Source organism: Lepidochelys kempii, chromosome 9 (genome assembly GCF_965140285.1).
Source record: "Lepidochelys kempii isolate rLepKem1 chromosome 9, rLepKem1.hap1, whole genome shotgun sequence".
NCBI classification, from domain to species: domain Eukaryota; kingdom Metazoa; phylum Chordata; order Testudines; family Cheloniidae; genus Lepidochelys; species Lepidochelys kempii.
In genome coordinates this window covers 47,951,037-47,974,298 of record NC_136388.1, presented here as the reverse complement: position 1 = coordinate 47,974,298, position 23,262 = coordinate 47,951,037, and the positions used below count along the sequence as shown (strand labels likewise).

Below are 23,262 nucleotides of genomic sequence, written 5' to 3'. Positions count from 1 at the left end.
TGAAGTAACTGACTGCTCTCTTGCTCTTGTCATATTTCCTCCTGTTTTCAATATTGCCCTCCAGCGCCATAGGGACTCTTGCAATTTAGTGCCCCTGAGAGATGGTGCCATATCTGAGATGCTACTGGAGAGCTCTGATGCATAGTGGTAAGCATTCACAGGTGGTGGCAGCAGCAGCTGCTCCCTGTCAAAGATCTGAACAGGACCTTCGTTCTCGGTGTGAGACCGTATCAAAAGGGCTCTCGCATCCAAAGGTACAAGAGAGGGTGACGATAGCACCGTGAAACTAGGTGGGCAATTGCCAGAGACAATGGATGTCTCTGTTAGAAGCTGAACTCTGAGACTGTCCCACCAGCAACCGCTCTCACTGCCCATCACTTAAATAGGAACATTTATTCCCACCTAGTTACATCGCTCAGGGCTCTGGAAAATTTTGCACCCTGTGTCACACAGTAGGTTGTTCTAACCTCCAGTGTAGGTGCAACTAGGCTGACAGAAGAATACCACCTCTCAGAGAGGTCCATTAATGACATTGATGGAAAAATCCCTTTTGTTGTAGGAAGCATCTATGCAACAACTGTGATGCCATAGCACTGCTGCTGTAGTATAAACATACCCTTAGTGAGGTGTTTTTGAATGGGCGGTGCCTGCCCCCCAGGGTAGTGATTGCTGGGGCAGACTGTAGTGCTGTATAAATGTCAGATAAGCAGCAGGTGCTATTTACTGGGAAAGGTGTTGAGTTGCTAACAGTAAGAACTGAAATCCTCACTCCACAAAAATGGCACGGGACGATCAGTGCGAGTAGCCTCTTGCATGCACCAACGCCAACCCGCAGACACTCTTGTTACCCCTGATCTACAGGTCTCTTCAGGTTTTGATGTCGCATGTGAATGGTGTCTCTTGTTAGTGGCCATCTGTCAGCTGAGCTAGGCATTCTAACTTCTTAAACCTAGGCCACCAAACAACTGTCAACTGGTATTAACTCTGTCCCTGGTGCCTGGATCCAGATGTGAACCAATGCTTGAGCTAAAAGGTTCAGTATTGCTTTAGGTCTTTACTGCTTTCACTCACTGACATGCTCATGAGTCTGGGACAGAACTAGGAAGGGGAACGGAACTGACTCCGTTCTGGCTATGCGTTGTTACATGAGCGTGATGCAGGATGAAAACCGTGGTGATGGTTACGCTCTGGATGAGACAATGAAAACGCAAAGAGGGCCAGGCTTTGGAAGTTGCTGGCGCAGTCAGCTGTATTTTCACCACAAGAAAAACAACAACAACAAGAGTTCTTTTCAGTTCACTCAGGCAGCCTGATAATGACCTGGGATCTCAAACCTGTACTCATGTTTCACAGACTGAGCCCATCGACAGCATTAGACCACCTGAAACTGACACATGTTGGACTGTGTGTCTGGAATGGAGGAGGTTAAAAGTGTACATAGAACAAACCCGATTCAGTGGCTGAATATAATGTACCATGTGTGACAGTTAGGAGGCCCCAAAACCACTACAAAGTTACTTAGGTGTTGGCATAAGTCCAAGGGTTCTGAGCTAGAGGGCAAAGGCCAGTGAAAGACTGGAAATGCCACTTCTCCGAAGTTGGCCATTGAATGATCTCAGCCAGGTAAAATTCATTGCCCCTAGCCTAGGTAGTGACTACAGTATCTTCTTTTTCATTGTAAAAATCATTTTTTGTCCCAGGCAAGTGCCAGGGTTAGGAAATGTTCATGACAATTTGGACAAGGCTGAATGATCTTTAATATGCTTGTATCTATTTGTCTTAAATACTTTTCATAGCTAGAGCTTCCATGTTTTGGCTTTAAACTAATTACCTGTAAACAGCTGCTGTTATGAGTCTTGGACCCTGAGCTTAAAGTCTGGTTGTACTTAGAAAAATGACTGTACAATTTATTTGTGGTCTTTGTATTTATAGCATCTCTGGATGAAATATGCTCAATTTACAAGTCAAATGGCAATAGTTTTTCTAACGGCCAGCCCCACACACCCAAGCTGGAGTCTGTCAGGCAAGCTGAGGCCCTTCTGGCTCACCATCCTGAGAGGTCAGCTTTGCCCTTATTGGAATACACGGGAACACAAGACCTTTGGCATACCCATGACTGGCCCAGATCAGCTGGCTTGAGCTGCAGGGCTAAAAATTCCTGTGTAGACAATTGGGCTCGGGCTGGCGTCTGGGTTTTGGGACCATCCCACCTGGAGGGGTCCTAGAATCCAGGCTCCAGCCAGAGCCGAAACATGTACACAGCAATATTACAGCCCCGCAGCCCAAGCCTGAGTCAGCTGACTCAGGCCAGCCACAGGTGTTGAATTGCTGTGTAAACGTACCCATTGGCACTTGTCTAACTTAAGTCATTCTAAATGTGCTCAGGAGTAAGAGAGCAGGAACTGAATTTGTCAGCAGTTTCTGAGGTGCTCCTCACTGCTGTACCTAGGAGTTGAATACAGCATTAAGATTTGCATACACTTGAACATCAACAATTCTGTTCCTAGGCAAGCCACAACTGAATCCCACTCACTCTCCCAGCGCTGCGTTAGCACTGCAATACTAATGACTGCATTGTACGAAGAGCCTGTCTGCAGCAGAGACAGTTACGCTAAAATACCTCGCTGTAGTCACACTGGCATGAGCTTCTGATCCAGGCATGCAGCAGTGAGGTTTATGCCTCAAGACTGCATCAACTGTTGAGTGACACCAATGCAAATATGCCTAATGTAGACAGCGTCTAAAGCACATGGTGGTGACTCATCTCTTAGCTGAATAAAAAGGTGCTGGCTTTACACTCATCTTTTTTACCACAACCACACTGACATGATACTGCCCAGTCTGAGAGGGGTGTTAAGCAAGGCTGCCAGGGGAAGGCGCAGAGATCAGAAGCAGCACTGAGTGTCAAGAAATGCCTGGAAGACTCTGCTTTACTGCATCACAGAAAGATGCTGAATAACTTAAATTCCCTGATTTTATGTTCATGCAAATAAATTCCCTGGGTCAGTTGCCCTTGTTGTAGCTAACAAAGGGCCACTCAGAGAAGGGGCTGCTCTGGAACTGCTAAGAGCAGAGCAGGCCCAATAGCCAGTCGTTGTTAGGATGCTTATTCATGGTCAGTTTCCAACCACTGTCTGTTCTCAGTTCCCTGCTGAAGCTCTTGATCCCTTGCCCTGTGTTTCATGCAGTGTTGAACTGCATCATATAAGGAAATGATTCCCTTGTCCTTCTGGCTACTGAGGACTTTCTTATATAGACAGAGGCATCAACACTGTACACACAGTTCATGCACACAGCTGGTTAGCTGGGTATACAGAGGATGTGCAGGCCCTCACATACCTTTAATAAAATGTCCCCTACCTTCCTGGCCAACTCCAGCTATTTTGCTTGAGTTCTCCTTGTTAGGGATGGGCCAACTACTGCTGCTGGGCTGCCCTTGCATGAGCTGGGTGTCTGAGTGCAGCCCCTCCCTTTGGAAACACATTCCACAGCCCACAGAGCTGGCTGGGAATGTGGTAGAGACTTGTGGAAATGGTCAGTTTACATTACATTCCAAATAGGACCTGACACTGGATTGAGTAAAGTCCTGCAGATTTACAAACATGCTGGGCCATGGCCTACATTTGAAGCCTCTGGCTCCGCTAGAATATCATCCTTGTGTAATGGTTTGGCAGCTGATGTGCAAACTCAGCAGCCCCATAGTTCCTTTCACCCTATCTGAATGAGGGCAGTGCACTCTGGCAAAGCAACATCCATGTCCCGGGGGGTGCTAATGTCTTGCCTGTGCTTTCATCTCCTATGAAAGCCATCATGTGTTCCTCTCAGAGTCTGTTTGTGGCAGCAGGTGGATGGCACCCTCTGCTGCTGTTCTGTGCACAGAGAACCTTGCATTTGGTACCCCCTGGAGGTTGAGCCCTAGACACTGGGTTACGTGCAGGACTAGAGTGGGTAAAGAGTTAGGGCTGCTGAAAGGCAGGGTGGGGTAGTGCATTTGCCTAGAACTGGGTTCAAAGACCAGTATGGGGAGAGGAGTGGGCTCAATAGCTGAACAGCAGGACTGGGCATCAGGCCTCAGAAGTCCTGAATTCTAGTCCCAGCTCTGGCCCTGTTTCCCTTTGTGATCTCAGGTGAGACAACTTCTCTGCCTCAATTTCCCCACCTATAAAATGGGGACATAAAGTAACATAACTCACAGGGGTGCTGCCAAGCTTAGAGGTTTTGCTAAGTGCTCTGACCCAGAAAAGCACCATGTGCTCCACAAAAAGCCCCTACTGCCATTGTGTTAATTGCCACGTGCCTCCTGGAAGAGATAAATGGCTTCAGCTGTAGTGTGTGTGCACAGAACTATGTTGTGGGGGTGGCACAAACCCATTCCTACAATGGAATCTCTCAGCAAGGGGGGTAACTAGGAGACCGTTTTCTATGGTACGTAAGGTAGAACTGTTCCCCAGCCCAGTTGATTCTATCCATTTATACTAGAAAAGCAACTGAAGCAACCCTTATATATATATATGACCAGCTGGTATGTTACAGCTGTGGTGAACCTCCTGGGTGGCTCTGGTGCGGTCTTGTCCAGTAGCTCCTCGGTGCACAGGGGAGCACTTGTGCTGCCAACCCCAAATACTGGCAATCCATTACACTGAATAGTTCCTTGAGCTTTAGACAAGTGGCCTCTCCTCTTCCGTGGGTTGGTCTCCAGAGGAATACAAAATGTGGAGGGAAGAACTTAATAAATCGAGAAAAGTCTATTTTTGTAGGTGTGGATGTGAGCAGCATGTTAAGACCAGGCCCTGTGCCCTGGCACATAGTACCTGCACCACCACCTCATTCTCTCAGCCTGCAGCATCTGCCCTCCATCCCTCTCCATAAGCCATTAGGTATTCTTTGTGCTCCAGGGCTTGGGGAGACCAGGGGTCATTGACGATTCCTGCTGCCCAGCTTCCTCCGCTGACTGTCATCCGACTTGTGGACCCGGAAACACTCTTTTAGGTTCTGTGATCGGATCTTGGGGTTCAGAATCTCCTCCCCCATAGAGGTAGGGAACCAGCCCCTTTCCTGGTCATGAAGACGCTCCCCAAAAATCCAACCTGAGGGGCAAGGAAAACATGTAGCGGGACAAGTCAACAGGAGTAGAATGTCCAAGTGCAGGAATGAGTACGAGTGAGAGTGAGCCACCAGGGCTATGCTTTGGAGGTCCTGGGTTGGGGTGGGCAAACTTTTTGGCCTGAGGGCCACTTTGGGTTTCCGAAATTGTATGGATGGCCGGTTAGGGAAGGCTGTGCCTCCTCAAACAGCCAGGCCTGGCCCCTGCCCCCTATCCAACCCCCCCCTGCTTCTCGCCCCCTGACAGCCCTCCTGGGACCGCTGCCCCATCCAACCCCTCTTCTCATTCCTGACTGCCCATGCCCCCTCTGACCACACCCACACCCAACTCCCCTGCCCTCTAGCCAACCCTCCCTGCCCCCTTACCGCGCTGCCTGGAGCACCAGTGGCTGGCGGTGCTACAGCCATGCCACCCAGAGCATTGTGCGGGCAGCACAGTGAGCTGAGACTGTGGGGGAGGGGGACCAGCAGGGGAGGGGCTGAGGGCTAACCTCCCGGGCCAGGAGCTCAGGGGCCGGGAAGGAGGGTCCCAGGGGCCAGATGTGGCCCGCAGGCTGTAGTTTGCCCACCTCTGGCCTGGGTTCAATTACTGCCCTTGAGACATGCTTAGCGGATATAGGTAAGGATTAGGAAACCAGGAAGAGCCTGCTGTCTAATCCCTTCTGAGCCACTGACTCACAAGTCACCTGATGTTGTATCCTAGTTGCAAAACTGGCTAAAAAGCAGAACTGAGTGAAAAGCAGATGCCACCTCTTAGCTAAGTGTTCCTGGCCACATCAGTACAGAAAACCAGAGCAGGGACAGGACATAGCTGCACTTCTCAGCCAGAAGAGGGAGTTCAAGGTACAAGAACGAGGGCCTTAGCGGATGTTTAGTCCCAATGACAACTAAACTCTGCTACTGCCTACAAGGTCACTGTCCCTAGGAGTCTGTCCTCTGATGCTGATGTCCCAAGAGAGACAGGGAGTAACAAACATTCAGGGAACCCCAGGTTGTCCAACAAGGGCACTTTTTTATCTGAAGGAACCTCCGTGTGTGTTCAAAAGCAGCCTGTACAGGAGAAAGCTCTGTCGCCCTTGTGATGAATGATTTTAGGGTTGCCTGGAGCCCCATCGCCCTTACCGTCATCTGTCTTGTCCAGGATGTTAAGAACATCTGCCAGCTCCAGGGACAGCTCGTCTGGTTGCTGAGCCACGTATGGATGGACACACTGAACCTGGGGGCAGTCTGACAATGGGAAGGAAAGGAGAGGGACAAAGTAATCCAGCTGCCCCAGAGTCCTGTGACTACTGTACAGTATAAAATGGCATAGGCTTGGTCTGCATGAGCAACTTTTCTATAACTACATCACTTGGGGTGTGGAAAATCCAGCACTCTCAGGGAGGTAGCTTACCTATACCAACGGGAGAAGCCCTCTTGGTGCAGCCTTTTACATGTAGACAAGCCCTTGGTCAGAGCAAGATGGGGGAAGAGGCTTCTAAGGTACCAGCACAAAATATGGCATGAGAAATGGAGCATGTAAACTTAGGAACAGGTATTGCTGTATCATACTATCCCTGGCTCCCTTATGCTCCCAGGGTGTTAACCCACACAATGAGAGGTGGGTGGCATGCCTGCTGCCTGGATTTACAGGGTTATGCCTGTGCTGGACAGTCCTTTGAGCTGGGAATGCTGAAGTAGGCTGCTGGAAGTGGGCTGGCTCCAGTGCTATAAAGGGCTCAATGAGAAGGTGCAGAGGCCCTGGCTGAGTGTTAACTCCAGTGTGAGGAAGGCTGGGGTAACCCTAGGAGGCTGCCCCACGAGGCCCAATCAGGTGGCCCACAGCTCTGTGAACAGCTCCACGGCAGTCAGGATGAGGCTCTTGGCCTACCTGCAAAAGACCACTCTGGCTATGGCCAGAGTGGACACCTTTTTGGTGTGTGCTTTTTTGCAGCCTTGGAGCATGCACACTTGTTGTAAAGGGCTTCTGTTGTGGCAGCCTGCTCTGCCCAGACATGGGCTAGCCTCCCTGTATTTACTCTTGCTCTGCTCATGGGGTGTGTGTGCCAGTTTGTTAGGGCAGTGGACCCAGCTAGGATAGGAGCGAGCTCTGAAGAGGCAAAATGGTGAGCAAGGCCAAGGGGGAGCCGACGCAAGGCCTGACAAACTGCTTACAGAGGGAAGGGACTGTCTTAACCCCCAGGTCTCTGGAGTGAAGTTCAGGTGGAGGGGAGAAGGAGCCATATCAGAGAAGCCTGAGAAGTGCTTCAAGTGCACGGGCAGGCTGGGGGGGGAAAAAGGCACCTTACAGCGTCATGGGTTGGGCTGCTCTCGGATGCTTCCCCAAACTATTGTTAGTCCTCGTTTTGGGTAGCGCTCACAGTGTGCCCAGTGTTTCCCAACCACAAAGGCAACATAATCCCTGCCTCAATTTGCTCATGGCTGAAAGACAGTGGCTAGGGAATGAGTCTGACGCACAATGGCCAGGGAGGTTGTACACTCTGTTCCCATGGGACTGATCGAGCTGGCCCCTCTCAGTCAGCGAGTTCCCTTTGGTGTCATGGCAGAGGGGAGCCTTCGGGAAGGACTGAACGTGCAGAGGGTTGGGCTGAGCACAGGCAGAATTAGCAGCAGAGACAGAAAGAAATGGTCAGGTCTTAGATATTGGTGAGGAGGCGGCAGCCACAAGAAGATTTGGAAGCTGCTTGGAGTTGTGGGGCAAGGGAAGATTTGCAGACAAACCCCTGGTTACAGGCTTGAGAGATGGAGCTGCTGATGGTGTTGGCAGTAACTAAGCGGAAAGGTGAGGACTTGGGAGTGAAGATGAAGGGCTCTGTTTTAGACACAGTAAGCTTATGTTGACAGACATCCAGGAAAGGAAGTCAGAGAGACAGACTAAGATGCAGGGTCATTGTGCAGCGATGATTGCTGAGTGGAGATTAGCTGAAGAAAGGGGAGCTCAGTACACTGTTCTGTGAAACTGTAGTGAGGCAGAGTGGCCTCCCTCTGAGCCTGATGGGTGGAGCCAAGCCAGCCCCACCCTCATGCTGGAAGTGGTGGGACAGGACAGGAAGTGTAAGAGGAGGCCCTCCAGCTCAGTTGGGCCAGAGCCAGGGAAGGAGGCAGACATATCTGTACCCCATTGCAGGACTCTGACCAAAGACTGAGCTGTGTGGCGCCCTGACTGTGGAAAGGAGTTGCTGGGACTGCCATCTGCCATTCACCTCGAGTAGACTGAGGACCTATGGACTACAGAGCTATGCCAAGGAGGGGGTGGGGGGAGGAAGTAGCCCAGGGAAACCAGACATTAGTCCAGTTGTGTGATCAGAAAATGAGTCAGCATGTTTTGGTGACTTCCCTACTGACCCAGTGATGGGACCACTCGCCACTGTTTGGATCCCAGGCCAGGGCCCTGTGGAGTAGGGTGGGCTCGGGTCCCCCTATCCCCTGCCGCCAACCCCACCCCTGGGGTGGCAGCCTACTCACCCTAGGCCAGACGGTTTGTGCCTTGCCTGTGGCTTGTTGCTCTGCCCCACCCAGAGAGTCAGAGCCCCAGATAGCGTTATGCTCTCTGCCCAAGCCAGGAGGCTTTGGGCTAAAGACTGCTCGTTGCTGTGGCCCATCCAGAGGGCCAGAACAATCCCCTGTAAATTGCTGCCTGTCTCAGCCAGGAAGCTGGACAACAGGCTGTGTGCTGGTCTGCCCTGACCATAGGCCAGAGGCCTAGCCTGCTAATTGACTGCTTACTGTGTGATGTAGTAAGGCAGAGTGGCCTCCCTCCAAGCCTAATGGGGTGGGGGGACACACGACCACAGAACCACTACAGAAACCCCACAAAGTGAGAGGAAGGAGGACCTAGACAGAAGAACCAGGATCGGATGCTCTCACGGAAGCCCTGGGTGGACAAGATGTCAAAGAGGAGAGTGTGAACAACAGTGCCAAACACGACAGCAAGGTGGGAAGGGTGAAAGTAGAGCTGGAAATCCAGCCAGGAACAGACTGTGCACTGGAACAGAAGTTTTGGTGCCCTGTCTACACTAGAATTTACAGTTGTGTTAATGCTTCTGGCTAAAACGTAAGTGTAGATACACTGAGCAAATGGGAGGCAGTGGGCGGGAAGGCGGTAGTTTGAGATTTTACATTGTTTTTAATGTCTAGTGTGATCTGGTGAGAATGATTTGGTGGAGTGAAGGGGGGCAGGAGAAAGGAAAAGGGTCACTGGGGCAGGAGGAAGAGTTGGAAGTGGAGAACAGGGGAGAAACCTCAATGCCAGGCACAGAGAGGCAAGAGGCTAATCTTGTCAATCTCTCTCTCAGAGTGCTGGCAAGACCCTGTGGAGGGGGGAGGCCTTGAGGGATGCAACCTCAGTTGCAGCATTTGCTACTCAACCAGCAGTCAGATGGCCCAGGCAGGGATCTCTGAAGAAGAGCATGACACACCGCAAGTTAAATAACCATCTCTCCCTCCCTCCATCTCTGCTGCATCTCTTACCCAGGAGCCTGGATGTGAATGAAACAAACTTGGTTCTCCGATTTGGGGCCAGCGAGATCATCCAGCGCTTCATCTCACTTCTGTGACGAGAGACATACAGAACACAGCTATGAGGGTGCAATTGTCTGGTTGCGGCACAGTGTTACTCTCCCAACCAGCTTTGCTTGCCTGGCCCACACTTCCAGCTTTCTCTGTTTGCCAGCTCCAACTTTTTTCCTTTCTCTGCTAGAAACAGAGACCCCTGCTCTGGGCAGCTGGGACACAGTGAGAATGTCTCATTGGTAGCTGGACAAGCAGCCATTTGAAGGTTAGCCTGGTCAATATGAATAAATTGGGGGAGATCTGAATGATTCCCATCTCTGTCCCTGCATTTTACTAGACTCTGTTTCTCCTAGGATAATGTAGAATCTATATGGGTCCCTGCACAGATGACTTGCTGCAGTAGCAATAGCTATGGGCAACTACGTGGACGGTAACCTAATTGGCAAGTTAGATCTAGTACAGTTCTCTTCCCAGGCTGCTGACCTGGGGTCACAACAGGTGTAACATACTCAGCCCTCTACTTCCCTTTCCAGCCATTTCTTCTCTCCCTACAGGGTGTCTTCCTGGAGCTTTGAGGATGGGCTTTCCATCACTCCTTGCTCGATCTGCTGTTGAGAGAGTTAAGGTGCACACCCTTTCCCCAAGGGCTCAGATTGTGTGAGGAACCTTTGGCTTCCCATTCAGCCCTTCTCAAACTCACTAGGCAGGTTTGTTCCCTCTTCTCTTCCTCACTTCCAGCCGGTGAGCAGAAAGGATCGCCTCTGGAATTTCTTTCCTCCCTGCCAGTTGTCAGAGCCCTTCCTTCCCTGGCATGCTCTTCCCTGCCTCCCTGCATTCTCACTCTGTATTGTGTGGTTCCCTCTCCAACTCTGCTTCTTCTCTGCACCTCCCTTGAGTCCTTCCCTTTATCTCTTAGCTCTGTTACTCTGACTCCTCTGTTCCTCTATTAGAGTAGTTTCCCTGCCCCTTTTCTGTGGCTGCCTCTCCAGCTGCCTGCACACACACACGCATACACATCCTCTCCATGTGCAAGCAGCAACCTGAAATTAGCATGCTATCCAATCTCTGCATGTCAGGTCTTAGCCATGTCTGTCAAGCATCACTCATCTGTGTGACACTCTGGCATTTTCCCTGAGTCGTCATCTCCCACACACTGGTTAGAATGTCACACACAAGCTGAACTGGTGACTTTCTGGGATAATCCATGCTGCAGGGGCCTTGTGTGCAGGAGGCCTCCATCTACCGCCTCTCTCCTGCAGCGGCAGCACCGCGCAATCCAGCCATCTCACACTGGCTTTCATGGCTCTTCCAGCTGCCTGCATCAGCCATTCCCTCCCCTGATCAGTGCCCTCCTCACCCTCCCCATCAGTGACTGCCCATCCCCTTCCACCCCTCACAAACTGCTGGGGCCTGCCTTCCTTCTGCATCTCTTCCACTACTGAGTTCTTCCCTCACACCTGACTTACCTCCCAACCCCAACTCCAGCCAAGGAGTGCCCTGTCCCACTGAGCCACAGCCAGCCAGCTGGAGGAGACAGTGGCAAATTCCACACAAACCTGTTGAGTTCCACTAAACTCATTCAGGATACTTGCCACTGAAAGAGCTACATGGAACTTGGCAGCTCTGCTTGGAGACTAACTAGTTACATTTTGGATCTTCAAAGTTCTGTACTAAGATCAAAATGGTATGGTTTTAACTTTATGCCTTGCATAAAAGCTACAGGTACTGGGAGAGGCCAGAAATTTAAATTTCCTGGCTTCTATGGATTTGAAATCTGCACTATAGCTTACCATTAATCTAAAACCTTGCATTTAATTACACTGAAGTTTCTCTGGGAAAAAACACTGATAAAAACAAAAAAGAGAGGTGCTGATTGGAAAGTGTGATCACTTCTATCTGTAGGTCAGTGTTTGAATGTGTGACCTAATGAGCTTAGGTAATATCGTAAAGTGCATTGACTGGGAACTTAGAAGTCAGAAGGGGCCACATGTTCAATTATGGTAACTGAAATAATGCTGAGAATGGCCTTTTCCACAGAGGTATAAGTGACTGAAAATAGGAGCTCAGTATGCTAGTGCTTCTCTGCCAAAGCATACTGTAATCAGCACAACGCTAGCTGTGATAAGCAAGGGCTGCCTTTGCCCTAAGTGCTTATTTGTGGTGTATAGCTTTCAGATGCCCAACATCCCCATTTTCAGGTACAGCAAATCTGTTAATCACCCTAGAGTAGCACAGTTTGCAGGGCGGTGGGAGCAGTCACATCGCATGTTACTCTCTCCTCACGCTGATCCTGCAATGAGTGTGTGGGTGGCTCGCTGCAGGACTGAGGCCATGATTGGAAATCTGTTCCAATTTATGTTCAATGGCAAGGCTTTTTGAACTCCAGTCTCCTCTTCTGCTACACCAATTTCAGGGTGCAAATGTCATGTAGACATGTCAATATTGGCTTTGGGGACACACCTATAATTACCTGGGCCTGCAAAACTGTGGGTACAATGAGAGACTACATTGAGGCGAGTCTGGAAACCAGACCCCGGGCATCTGAAACAATCGGCCCAGTGTTAGTGGTGTTGAATCATTTGCCCAGTCTGAGCTTGTTGGATCTTGAAGTAAAAAGCACAGAGTCAGACAGAAAAGGGTATCCAGGCAGACTTTAGCATAGTGGAATTCAAGACTACTGAGCAGCGCGAGGGCTGCCATCAGGATTGGGGCCAGCCATAGAAGAGAGTTTGATACTCATGAACAGAACTGGGACTCCTGCCTTTATCTTTACAGTAACTGCTCCATACCCCAGGGACTGTGGTCAGCTAGGGGGATAAGTCACAGGCAAAATGCTACATTTTTCAAGTGGTTTGAATCCTAGTGATCCACATCAAGCTGTGCTTGTATAAATGTACTGCATGTGTACTGCTAATTTAAATTACCATCTGGATATCTATGCTGAGAGATTTGCAAACCAGACATATAATTTCCTTTAGAATCTTAATTAAGTCTCGACCTACCTAGAAATCAGTGTGTTACACGAGGATGCCGTAAATACACCTGTACTGGAAGGAAACTCATCTAGCTTTATATCCGATCCCCCCAGAAGGCTCTGTCTTGTGTTGAGAAGTTACATCAGGAGGAGGAGGAAGGGCTGTCTCAGTGGGTGGACTCAGCCCAACTTGGTATAGCAGGGTATCCCCACAGATAGGAATTCAATGAGACCAGCTGGTGAGGAGGTAGATGCCAGACTGGTGACTGTGGCAGATTGGACACCACACTTTTGAGGAGGCAGGGGAATAGCAATGCAGGTTGCTAATGGGATGACAGTGTTTCATACTCACTGGGATGATGCCTTGAGCATGTAGCTGACCTCCCGATCATCCGTGTTCTCCAGAAGCCTCAGGATGAAGACATTGGCCAAACTCTGTCCCTGATCTTCTAATTCCTCTACCCGGAGAAGCCCTCGCGGCGCTGAGTCAAACACCTGGTACTTGTCGCTGAGAGAGGTAAGCAAAGGGGTCAGGAAAGCTCAATCAGTCAGTTGGGAGCAGTCTGGCTTTAACAATACAAAGTTCTGAGAAAGGCATGATACAGAGTAAATTCTTGGCTGGTGAGGGGAAGAGATGCCACCAAGATAGAATGAGGATGGATGGTCTGAGGGCTAAAGCACAAGACTAAAAATCAAGAGACCTAGATTCTATTCCTGGCTTTGCCACAAACTTTGTATGACCTTGAGCAAGACACCTAATCTGTGTCCCAGTTCCCATCTGTAAAATGGAGATAATGTTTTCTCCCAGGAGGGCTGAGATGAGAGGTTTATAACATTAATGTTTGTAAAATGTTTCTATGTTCTTGGTTGGAAAGTGCTACGCAAGTAGTACTGGGCACCTGGCTGACACTATGACAACATGCATATTAGAAATGCTTTACTGGACAGATAGACTCCTTACCAGTAAGTCTTTTTAATGTTTTGTTCTCTGGCATCTATTTTGTGTTGTAATATTTCTCCTGTCATAAACTCTATACTCCTAGCTGAGGCAGCTTTCTCTCCCCAGATGGTGTGCACCGTACTAGATACAATTCCTTGCCTCACACACTGGTTTGCACACCTCCCTGCTGATCAGACACTCCCAGCACATCAGACAGAACTTACTTTACTAGAGGTTTAACTTGCTTAAACTACGGGATTCTTCATACTGGTATTCAGCCAGGAGTTACTTTATAGTAGTAAGCCAAACATCCTAGAGTCAGATCTTTAGCTGCTGTAGCTCAGTGTAGCACCACTGAAGTCAATGGAGCTATGCTGATTTACATCAGCAGAGATCTGGCCTGAAATTTTAAGTAACACAAAGGTCAAACTGTGTATGGGCATGCAGCCCATCAACATCCACAGTTCACAGAAGAGGCAGTGTAAATATTCAGACAGCCCCTCTGGAAATGCTGTCTCTGATACAGGACTCTGTACTGCCATATTTCAGACATAATCTCGTCAACTATAGGACAAGAATCTATGCACAACTTAAGCAAGAATTGGTTGGATGAACCAAGGGGGGAGGTGTGCTTATAACACACATCCAGGTGTTGGCCACATCCCAAACTCACCCAGGAATCTGCCTGCAGAGTACCAGCAGGTCATTGAAAAGAAACAAGTAGATTTCTCTAAAGAGTTTCTTGGTGCGGAGTGTGCGTGATGTCTTTGGGCCATTCATTTGCTGCAGTTCCCCTTGCTTTAACAGCCAACGGGAGTGAGAGATGATGGGCACAGACTACATGGAAGAGAGAGACAGCAAAGATCAGAAGAGCAGGATCTGCAAACAACCTAACTGGTTTTAAGATGCATCTTGATAAGTTTATGAACAGTATTACATGATGGGGTTGGCTGTGATAGCAGAGGACTGGACTCGACAACTCAGGAGATCCCTTCTAGTCCTATGTAACCCTTACAGGATAAGTAACGCACACTCCTTACTTCACTCTCACAACACTAGAAATGCAGATAAACCTCAGAGTAGTGAGGAGAGGTACACATGGCTCCAGTAACAGGGGATGCAGCCTTAGTACTTAAAGTGCTGGCAACCAGGAGTGTGGAGAGAGAGAGGCAGCAGCTATCATGGAATGCAGAGATAAAGTGGAGGGATGGGGAAGTGAGGAACGCAGGAGTCAGAGCGGGGAGGTTTCAAAGTAGCAGCTGTGTTAGTCTGTATTCGCAAAAAGAAAAGGAGTACTTGTGGCACCTTAGAGACGAACAAATTTATTAGATCATAAGCTTTCGTGAGCTACAGCTCACTTCATCGGATGCATTCACATGAAGCGGGGAGGAGGCACAGGAACCAGGGGGCAGCAGTGTGGGATAGGAGCCTGAGGATTGAAGAAGGGGAAGGGGGGATAGAAGCAGAAGGGGAGGGGAGCAGGAACTAGGGTGGAATAGATAGGAGCAGAGGGTGATAGGCTATAGACACAGGGGCAGTAGGGTCTAACCACTAGAGTATACTGTGTTACAGAACCTGGAATTAAACCCATGAGTCCTGAGTCTCTACATTTCTTTGCAAAAAGAAAAGGAGTACTTGTGGCACCTTAGAGACCAACAAATTTATTTAAGCATAAGCTTTCGTGAGCTACAGCTCACTTCATTGGATGCATGCAGTGGAAAATACAGTAGGGGGATTTTATATACACAGAGAACATGAAAAAATGGGTCTTACCATACACACTGTAACAAGAGTGATCCGGTAAGGTGAGCTATTACCAGCAGGAGAGAAAAAAAAGCCTTTTGTAGTGATAATCAAGGTGGGCCATTTCCAGCAGTTGACAAGAACGTGTGAGGAACAGTAGGGGGAAAAAATAAACATGGGGAAATAGTTTTACTTTGTGTAATGACACATTCACTCCCAGTCTTTATTCAAGCCTAATTTAATGGTGTCCAGTTTGCAAACTAATTCCAATTCAGCAGTCTCTCGTTGGAGTCTGTTTTTGAAATTTTTTTTGTTGTAATATTGCCACTTTTAGGTCTGTAATCGAGTGACCAGAGAGATTGGGTACAGATGTGGGGACCCACATGAAAGACCCTCTAAGCTTATTCTTACCAGCTTAGGTTAAAAAACTTCCCCAAGGTACAAACTTTGCCTTGTCCTTGAACAGTATGCTGCCACCACCAAGCATTTTAAACAAAGAACAGGGAAAGAGACCACTTGGAGACGTTTATTTCCCCCCCTACTGTTCCTCACACGTTCTTGTCAACTGCTGGAAATGGCCCATCTTGATTATCACTACAAAAGGGTTTTTTTCTCTCCTGCTGGTAATAGCTTACCTTACCGGATCACTCTTGTTACAGTGTGTATGGTAACACCCATTGTTTCATGTTCTCTGTGTATATAAAATCCCCCTACTGTATTTTCCACTACATGCATCCAATGAAGTGAGCTGTAGCTCACAAAAGCTTATGCTCAAATAAATTTGTTAGTCGCTAAGGTGCCACAAGTACTCCTTTTTCTTTTTGCAGATACAGACTAACACAACTGCTACTCTGAAACCTACATTTCTCTGCTGTCAGCAAATAACTGTGAAACCCACTGGCAAAGTATCTCCTTCCCCTACTCCCGCCAGTGACCTGTCCAAATAGAGAATAACTGCTGATGACTACTTCCAGCTATTCCATTAACTCAAGCAGTAAAGGTCTGTGCTGTGGATGTGAAAGTTCAGACCCTGCTGATGTCCCAAGTTGGGGGTCAATATGGTTCCATGAGATGGAATTTCCCTTTTGGTATTTTTTAAAAAAAGATTTAAGACATTACATCCAAAAAAATTACATTAAAAGACACTATGGTTACAAAGTGAAACGCTAAATAGTCAGAAAATGCCAGAATTAAGGTTGCCTGTGCAACTCTGATTCATTCCCTGTATGTGTATGCATTATGATACAGTCTTTAATTACATGATCACATACTACTTTTTGCACAGGACCCCTGCCTTAGTCAGTGCACAGGATCAACCTGCCTTAGGGTTGTGTAGCAAATGAGCCTGTTGTCTGTAGGACCCCTGCCTCATTTGTTGCAGAACTTGGAAAGTGTGTAGTGGATGAGGCAGGGGACAGCAGGAAGAGAGTAGATGGTCTCATGGTTAAGACAGTGGAATGCTGCACTGGAGACCTGGATTCTATCCCTGCCTCTGCCACAGAGCCATTATGTGATGCTGGGCAAGTCACAAACCAGAATGTTCACAATTGGTCACTATGTTCCTAATATTCTGGGTGTCTGCAATACCCAGATGATATCTGTTCTATCTCTGCAGGGGTTATCAGTCTGTACTTATACCTTGATCTTAAACTCTAATTTCTTCTGGATGCTAATCATCTGCTCTGTTCGGCTCATTTTCCGGACACCTTCATTACATGCCTTCACAACCTGGGAAAAGAGAACAATCCAAAAGTCTGATTATAATTGAGGTCTTCTCCATGCTGCAGTACTCTCCTCCCATGGGTTGCTTAGCAAGTGTTGGTGTATAACATGTTCTTTCTATGTAAGTGAGCACCACAGTGTAGGCATTATAATAATGGAGGAAAGGAGATAGTAACTGGCCATCTTGTTAGCAGGGTTTTTTAATTTCAGAAAACTTTCATGTAGAACAACAAAATTTTTACATATTACAAAAGTGAAAAAGAACATTAAAGACCCAATCCAGCTTTCATAGTGAAAGTTTTTCCATTGAGCTCAATGGGAGTTGGACTGGGCCTTAAAAGAATACAAAAGACTATGATAAAATTCCTCCTCTATATAGGTTTCTTTAAATGCATAATGCTGAGAAGTGCAGTTAACATAGAGCTTTTTTTGTAGAAATCTCTGTCCTTAGCTGAATGTCCATTGGTTGTGGGAATTAGACAACAAATTATACATACATAGAAAAGGATCATCTTGTATGCAGATTCTATAGCAATACTTGACACTAAGAGAATTTTTGGTGTAAATTGACTAACTGAACTAACTAATAAATACTGATCCAACTTTGGTACTGTCAAGTTAGTTCTTTTCACCATCATTAAAAATTCACTTAAAGATTAACAAAAACGATATAATATTAGGAAGGATTTATATTTAGGGGTCATATGGCACCTATCTAAACTATATTCAGATATTGACTCCATTGTTATGCCAATATTCTGGTCTTTCGGAGGTACAAAAGCTATAATCAAACTATATTTCCCCAAATCCTACAATGCTACAAATCACCTCTCTTCTTCCTGTACATTCAATCCAGAAAGTACACATGCAGTACCAGCTTCATATGGAGGAGAAGGAAGGCAAATATTAATTTCAATAAGACATTGTCAGCCCTCTGTCAAGAAATAGCAGGTGTGTATGGGGGAGGGGGGAGGCTGAAACTCCCCGTTGGAAGAGAAATCAGTAACGCAGAAGTCTGTATATTCTTAGAGCAACTTGTTTGTTTACACTAGAATTGATGTGGTCACAAAACAGCTTGCAGGCAATAACCTCTTTTGGGGATCTCAGCCCAAACACCAGTACACAGTTCACCAGGAGCAAGTCTATTTCAAGAATAGAGAGATTAAGGTGGAGAGCAAACTCTCTTGTAGCTTGTCACAGCTCCCCACAGAAAATTCATCAGAAAATCAACAACTAAAAACTTGCTCACATGCTAAGAAAAAGAACTTGTAAGATTACATATAAACAACGCCACCGGGTGAGCTCTGTCATAACAATATATACTAATTACAGATAAATGAGGTTTAGCCTTACACCCCAACTTAAAAATGTACAAGTGAGCCATCGTGCTCTTTAAAATGGACCAAGCCAGGCAGTCATTGACAGACAAGTACAGCAACAATCATCTGTTTTCAAGGTAAACTTAGCCATCCTTGTGGCCAACTACAGTAGCAGGCCTCCTCAGACTTCTGAGCAACAGCCTCAAGGTGTGATCTAAAAACAACTGGCCATCACACTCATTGGAAGGCAGCATGCAAAAATATAGTCATATGAAGTATTCCAGTACATCAGTGTCAGTTTTAGAGATCTTTGCCTTTGATTTATCTTGAATGATTTTCAGCCAGTATGCTTCCTGGACCATTCCAGGCCAAATCTGAAAGCCTTACACAGGCTTTTCTTGTTGGTTTTTACCAGGGCTGTCAAGCAATTAAAAAAATTAATCATGATTAATCGCATGATTAAAAAAATTAACTGCGATTATTTGCATGATTAATTGCACTGTTAAACAATAATAGAATAAAGAAGGGAGTGGCACCTCTCAAATGTCTCAAAGACCCTGGAAAATTGTATCCCCAACAAACAGAGCTGCATATAGACAGAGTATTTGGCAGAGCTCACATATACTGCCCTATATAGACAAAGTAAGAGGACCGTGACCCACCATCAGAAAATCCCAGGTGGAAGACACCACAAGGCCTTCTCCATGTTCTGAGACTCCCCCAAAATGTGTACTCTGGCAGGTAGTGTGCTGGAAATAACTAACATAATTGATTTAACATAATTTCCCCTTTCTATCACACCTCCCTATAGGCCTCTTGGGAACCGGACTACACACAATCTTAAACACTCATAGAAAGCACCTCATTAAAGAAACTACTGTTCTAGGTCAGAAAAGTAAGTTGCACCACAGGATGAAATCCAACCCCCATACAGTCCACTACTGGCTGCAGCTAACTAAATCAATCTCCCCATGAACTCCATCACCTTCAAATACCTACAAAAACAATTCATAATCTCTCAGACATGGGGGCAACTCTTCTCTCTAGAATCTCCTACAGAGCAAAAACACAGTCTGTTAATAAGAGCAATTCCTCTGTCTATTATTTGCTAGCATGGTCTGCCCTCAGGGGAGAATAAGGGGAAATAATTACACTGAAACAAATGGATCTCTGTCGTAACTCCACTGAGATCAGTGGAATTGCACCAGGAATGCATATGGCCCAATACCTTTTTAAAGACACTGAGGATGCTGGCTAATTCTCAATCTTCTGAAATTTGCCACCAGACTTACTGTTTCCAGCTCTTTGTGTGCTTCAAGGGCAGTGGTTTCCTTCTCGGATTTCTCTTCCACTTTCTTAAGAATATTCTGCACAGGAAGCAAAGGTGAAGTTAATTTCTCTCCCTGCTTGATAGCACACAACATTTTTCAGATACTACCATCCTTTTGGCCAAATTTGACTATCAACAGTAATAAATATTGGATAGGTAATGGAATATGAAGTCTTTCCCAAGTAGGTCACTGAGTCAGATCTAATCCCACATTGGCAGTAACTGAAAGCTGTTTCCATCAAATGGGTATTGAATAAACCTATGTAAAATGAGTGCCATGGTCTCAGACCAGTAGCTAGTGGACAAACGCATATTTTACTAAAAGCCACTCGACCTGGCAACAATTGGTAACGCTGTTGGTAATCTCAGTAGACAGCATGTCACTGAGACTGAACTATCTTCTCATCATTAGAAGGGAGCCCTCCAGGGCAGGGTTGAGGTACACTGGAAGGCAGTGAGGGGATGACAACCACTGTTGGACTTGTTCTGTGGATAGAGATTTCCAAGGCTGGTCATCACTACAACTCCTCTCAAGCACTATATTGTCACAAACACATATACACACACTCAGCCCAGGACAAGGTGATCTCTTCAGGTTAGTACTGGGAAAGCACCAGCAAAACAGTGTGAAGAGACATTTGGTGCTCACAAATAATTGCCTGACTCTTAGGGTAGGGGGACGCTGTTGTGCAGAGGTTTCAGATGTATGTGAGAGAGAGGAAGGGGACTGTTGCATCACTTTTATTTTGGGAAGAGGGTCCTTGGCTATTTAGTAATTTCAGGGCAGTTTCCTCTAGAAGAAAATACTGAGTTGAGTCTTAAGTGGCTTTTCTCCATTAATCCCTTCAGCTCTTGTCCTCCCACTTCCTGTGTCCCATAGACCTGACTCTGCACCAACCCTGATTATACATGAATCTGTCTATTCTGCACCATGACCATACATGTGCACGCTCCTCTGACTACATCACTCTGCCTTCCTGCCCTTTCATCCAGCAGGCCTATGCTTCCTCCTCTCCTTAACCAGCATTGCCCCTCCTCATGCCTGGCTCTGCATGGCACCACTTTCCTGAACTACTGCCACCTCATTTCCCTCCTCTCCCCTCCTCCAGTACCTGAAGCCATGCTGCTTCTCCTAGTTTTAATACTGACTCTGGGTAAGACATGGGAAGCTGTGGGGAGGGGGGGGGGAGAGAGTGTGTGTCTGAATCGGTGTATGTGAGAACATGAAAAGGCTGACACTCCATGACAGCTAGCTAGGGGAGTCTTGGAGGGAGCATGGGGGACTGTCAGAAGACAGAGCAGAGAGGAGCTGTACCTGCACCAGTAGCTTGAGGCGAGTGATCCTCTGAAATGGCAAAATCAAAAAGGATGAGAAGGGCAGGCCTTTGCACTTGGGATCCATCTCCAACTGTGATATCACCTCCCGGAAAGCTGTCTTGTCTTGGCTGAGAATAGACAGACAGATTGAGACTGCTTTGCTCACTTCCTTGTGTATCAGACCTGTGTTTGTAATGGGCATGTCTGTGTGTGGTGCTGCTTTCCATACTACTCCCTTTCCCAGAGACAGCATCTGCTTGGCCCTCTCTTCAACAAAGGGGAAAATAAATTAACTGAACACTTCTAGGTGTATTTTGGTTTAAATTTGGGTTTATTTATAGCATTAGGAGATGGAAAAATAGACAATGTACAAGTCACTGTAGTGGGTTCACATGTGTAGCACATATAGATTTAGCAGCAGATGCTGAGTGTGTAGGAGTGCGTGAATGGGGTGTGTGTCCAAGTAGATGAATCAGAAGCATAATTATACATTTTTACACAGTTGAATCATTGTGGCAAGGTAAAATCCACACAGTCATAGGAACAAGCCATGCCATAAAGCAACTCAAGCTTAGATAGTCTTAGCTGTTATTGACAGGATGAAAAATCTTATCAGGCTTCTCATCTGGCACTGCAGCGAAGCAGTTTGTACTGCTGGAGTTCCACCTGGGGCATTGCCAGGGTTCTGCCATTTGAAGTTCACAGTGGTGGAAATATTGCCAATATGAATACAGTGCTGCAGTCAGAAATCTCACAAGTCCCAACTGGTATAAACAAAACATTACTCTAAGAAAGCTCCCTCTAACTGATGTTTCCTGACACTTGCAAGAACTTGCTATGAGGAAGCTTACGCTACTGGAGTCCTAGCTGACAAAAACAGCACAGATGTCAGGATACTATTAATTTTGTTTGAAATTGGTCTTTAATGCATGTACTTGGAAATGCCCAGTAGAAGTAAGTTAAACAAAAGAATTATTCATAAGGCAGGCAGGTATTCTTACGTTTGCATGACTGCTTGAATGATCAAATCCAAGATAGGCTATAATTGTGTGCCTGAGAGAGTGTAGAACTAAATGTAGGGAGAAACTACAACATACAGCAGCAGATAAGCACTGCAAAGTTTTCCTGCTTGCTTAAAGTTTGACTAAATCATCCCGTTTTTTAAACTGATCATTCCTTCCCAGACCCAAAAGACTCTGCACTTCAAACTCCTTCTCCAGAAACCACACCAGATCCAAACAGGCCCCTTTAGTGATATCACATAATCCAGCCAATCTTCTATTTATCTTCTGGGCTCAGCCAGCTGCTCTCGTCAAATTGTTCATATTCTGAGACTTCTTTGTGTTACTGGTGCCCCACAAGGCACTGCTCACCTCTGTCCCAGGAAACACTGGGGTGCATGACATTTGAAAAGAGCAGTATACCAAATCAGCAGAGAGTTCCCTTGTAGCAGAGGATCTGGTAGGTCTATAGTGTCTTCTTTTGGAGTCTAAGAGAGGGAGCTGGAGAGCAGAGAAAGGAAAGGGGCAGTACTCTTCCATACTCATCTGAATCTAGCTAAAATGATTGTTGCTAAAATGTGGAAATGTACAGGGCAAAATCTGTACCTGGTTGGCTTGAAAAAAATCCAGGGCATTATTACTAAGGAGAAATGAATTCATTTGCTCAAAGACAAATTGCTAGGGTCTCCTTATTTTGATCTGGTAAAAGAAAATTCCCAGCTGGCTAACAGAAATTTGCTGGATTTGAATATACTTGAGTGAACACTTAGGACAAAATGCTCTGATGCAGGTGACCTACACATAGTGTAAGACCAGGGCAAGATGGGGAAAGTGGCTTTATAGTTTTCAAGAAGAGAATTTATCAGCTATCCATAGGGCACATGCCTTTCTGAGAATCTCAAGACAGCTGAACTAGACTCAGGATCACAAAGCTGAAATCATACAGCTATCTTTATCTTCATAACTTTTGCCTCTACCTGCTCTTCACACACATGCAGATTTTACAGCTTTGTGCTCTGTTGTATACACTATACATTCTTTGCACTTTGTAAATGACAACTCTGAATGTATTTGGGATGCTAGTTTTAAACCTTGTCATCTGATCCTTCAAATAAATTTAAACTATTTGTATGTTTTGTTTAAATAGATTCAGCTCCAGTTCAGGGAAAGGGTAGAACTTATGTTTTCCAAACCTGTTTACCAATCCCCTGCAAATGCCAAGTTAAAAATAAAACGCTGTCATCTTGACTACACAATTTGGTTGTTGGATTTTTTGCAAATAATTCAAGGTCAGATAATAG

General features: G+C 46.6%; 1 protein-coding gene across 1 annotated transcript in view; it reads right to left on the bottom strand.

The window, feature by feature from the left end:
- Nucleotides 1–1,223: 1,223 nt before the first annotated feature.
- NGEF (neuronal guanine nucleotide exchange factor) overlaps nt 1,224–23,262 on the bottom strand; it is a 106,903-nt gene continuing 84,864 nt past the window's right edge. Inside the window, exons 9-16 of the mRNA XM_073360196.2 lie at nt 20,959–21,088; nt 19,606–19,680; nt 16,911–17,000; nt 14,203–14,366; nt 12,942–13,097; nt 9,574–9,653; nt 6,226–6,330; nt 1,224–5,087 (exon numbers count right to left, since the gene is read on the bottom strand). Coding sequence (XP_073216297.1) covers nt 4,915–5,087; nt 6,226–6,330; nt 9,574–9,653; nt 12,942–13,097; nt 14,203–14,366; nt 16,911–17,000; nt 19,606–19,680; nt 20,959–21,088 — 973 coding nt within the window. The 3' untranslated portion in view covers nt 1,224–4,914. The remainder of the gene's footprint in view (nt 5,088–6,225; nt 6,331–9,573; nt 9,654–12,941; nt 13,098–14,202; nt 14,367–16,910; nt 17,001–19,605; nt 19,681–20,958; nt 21,089–23,262) is intronic.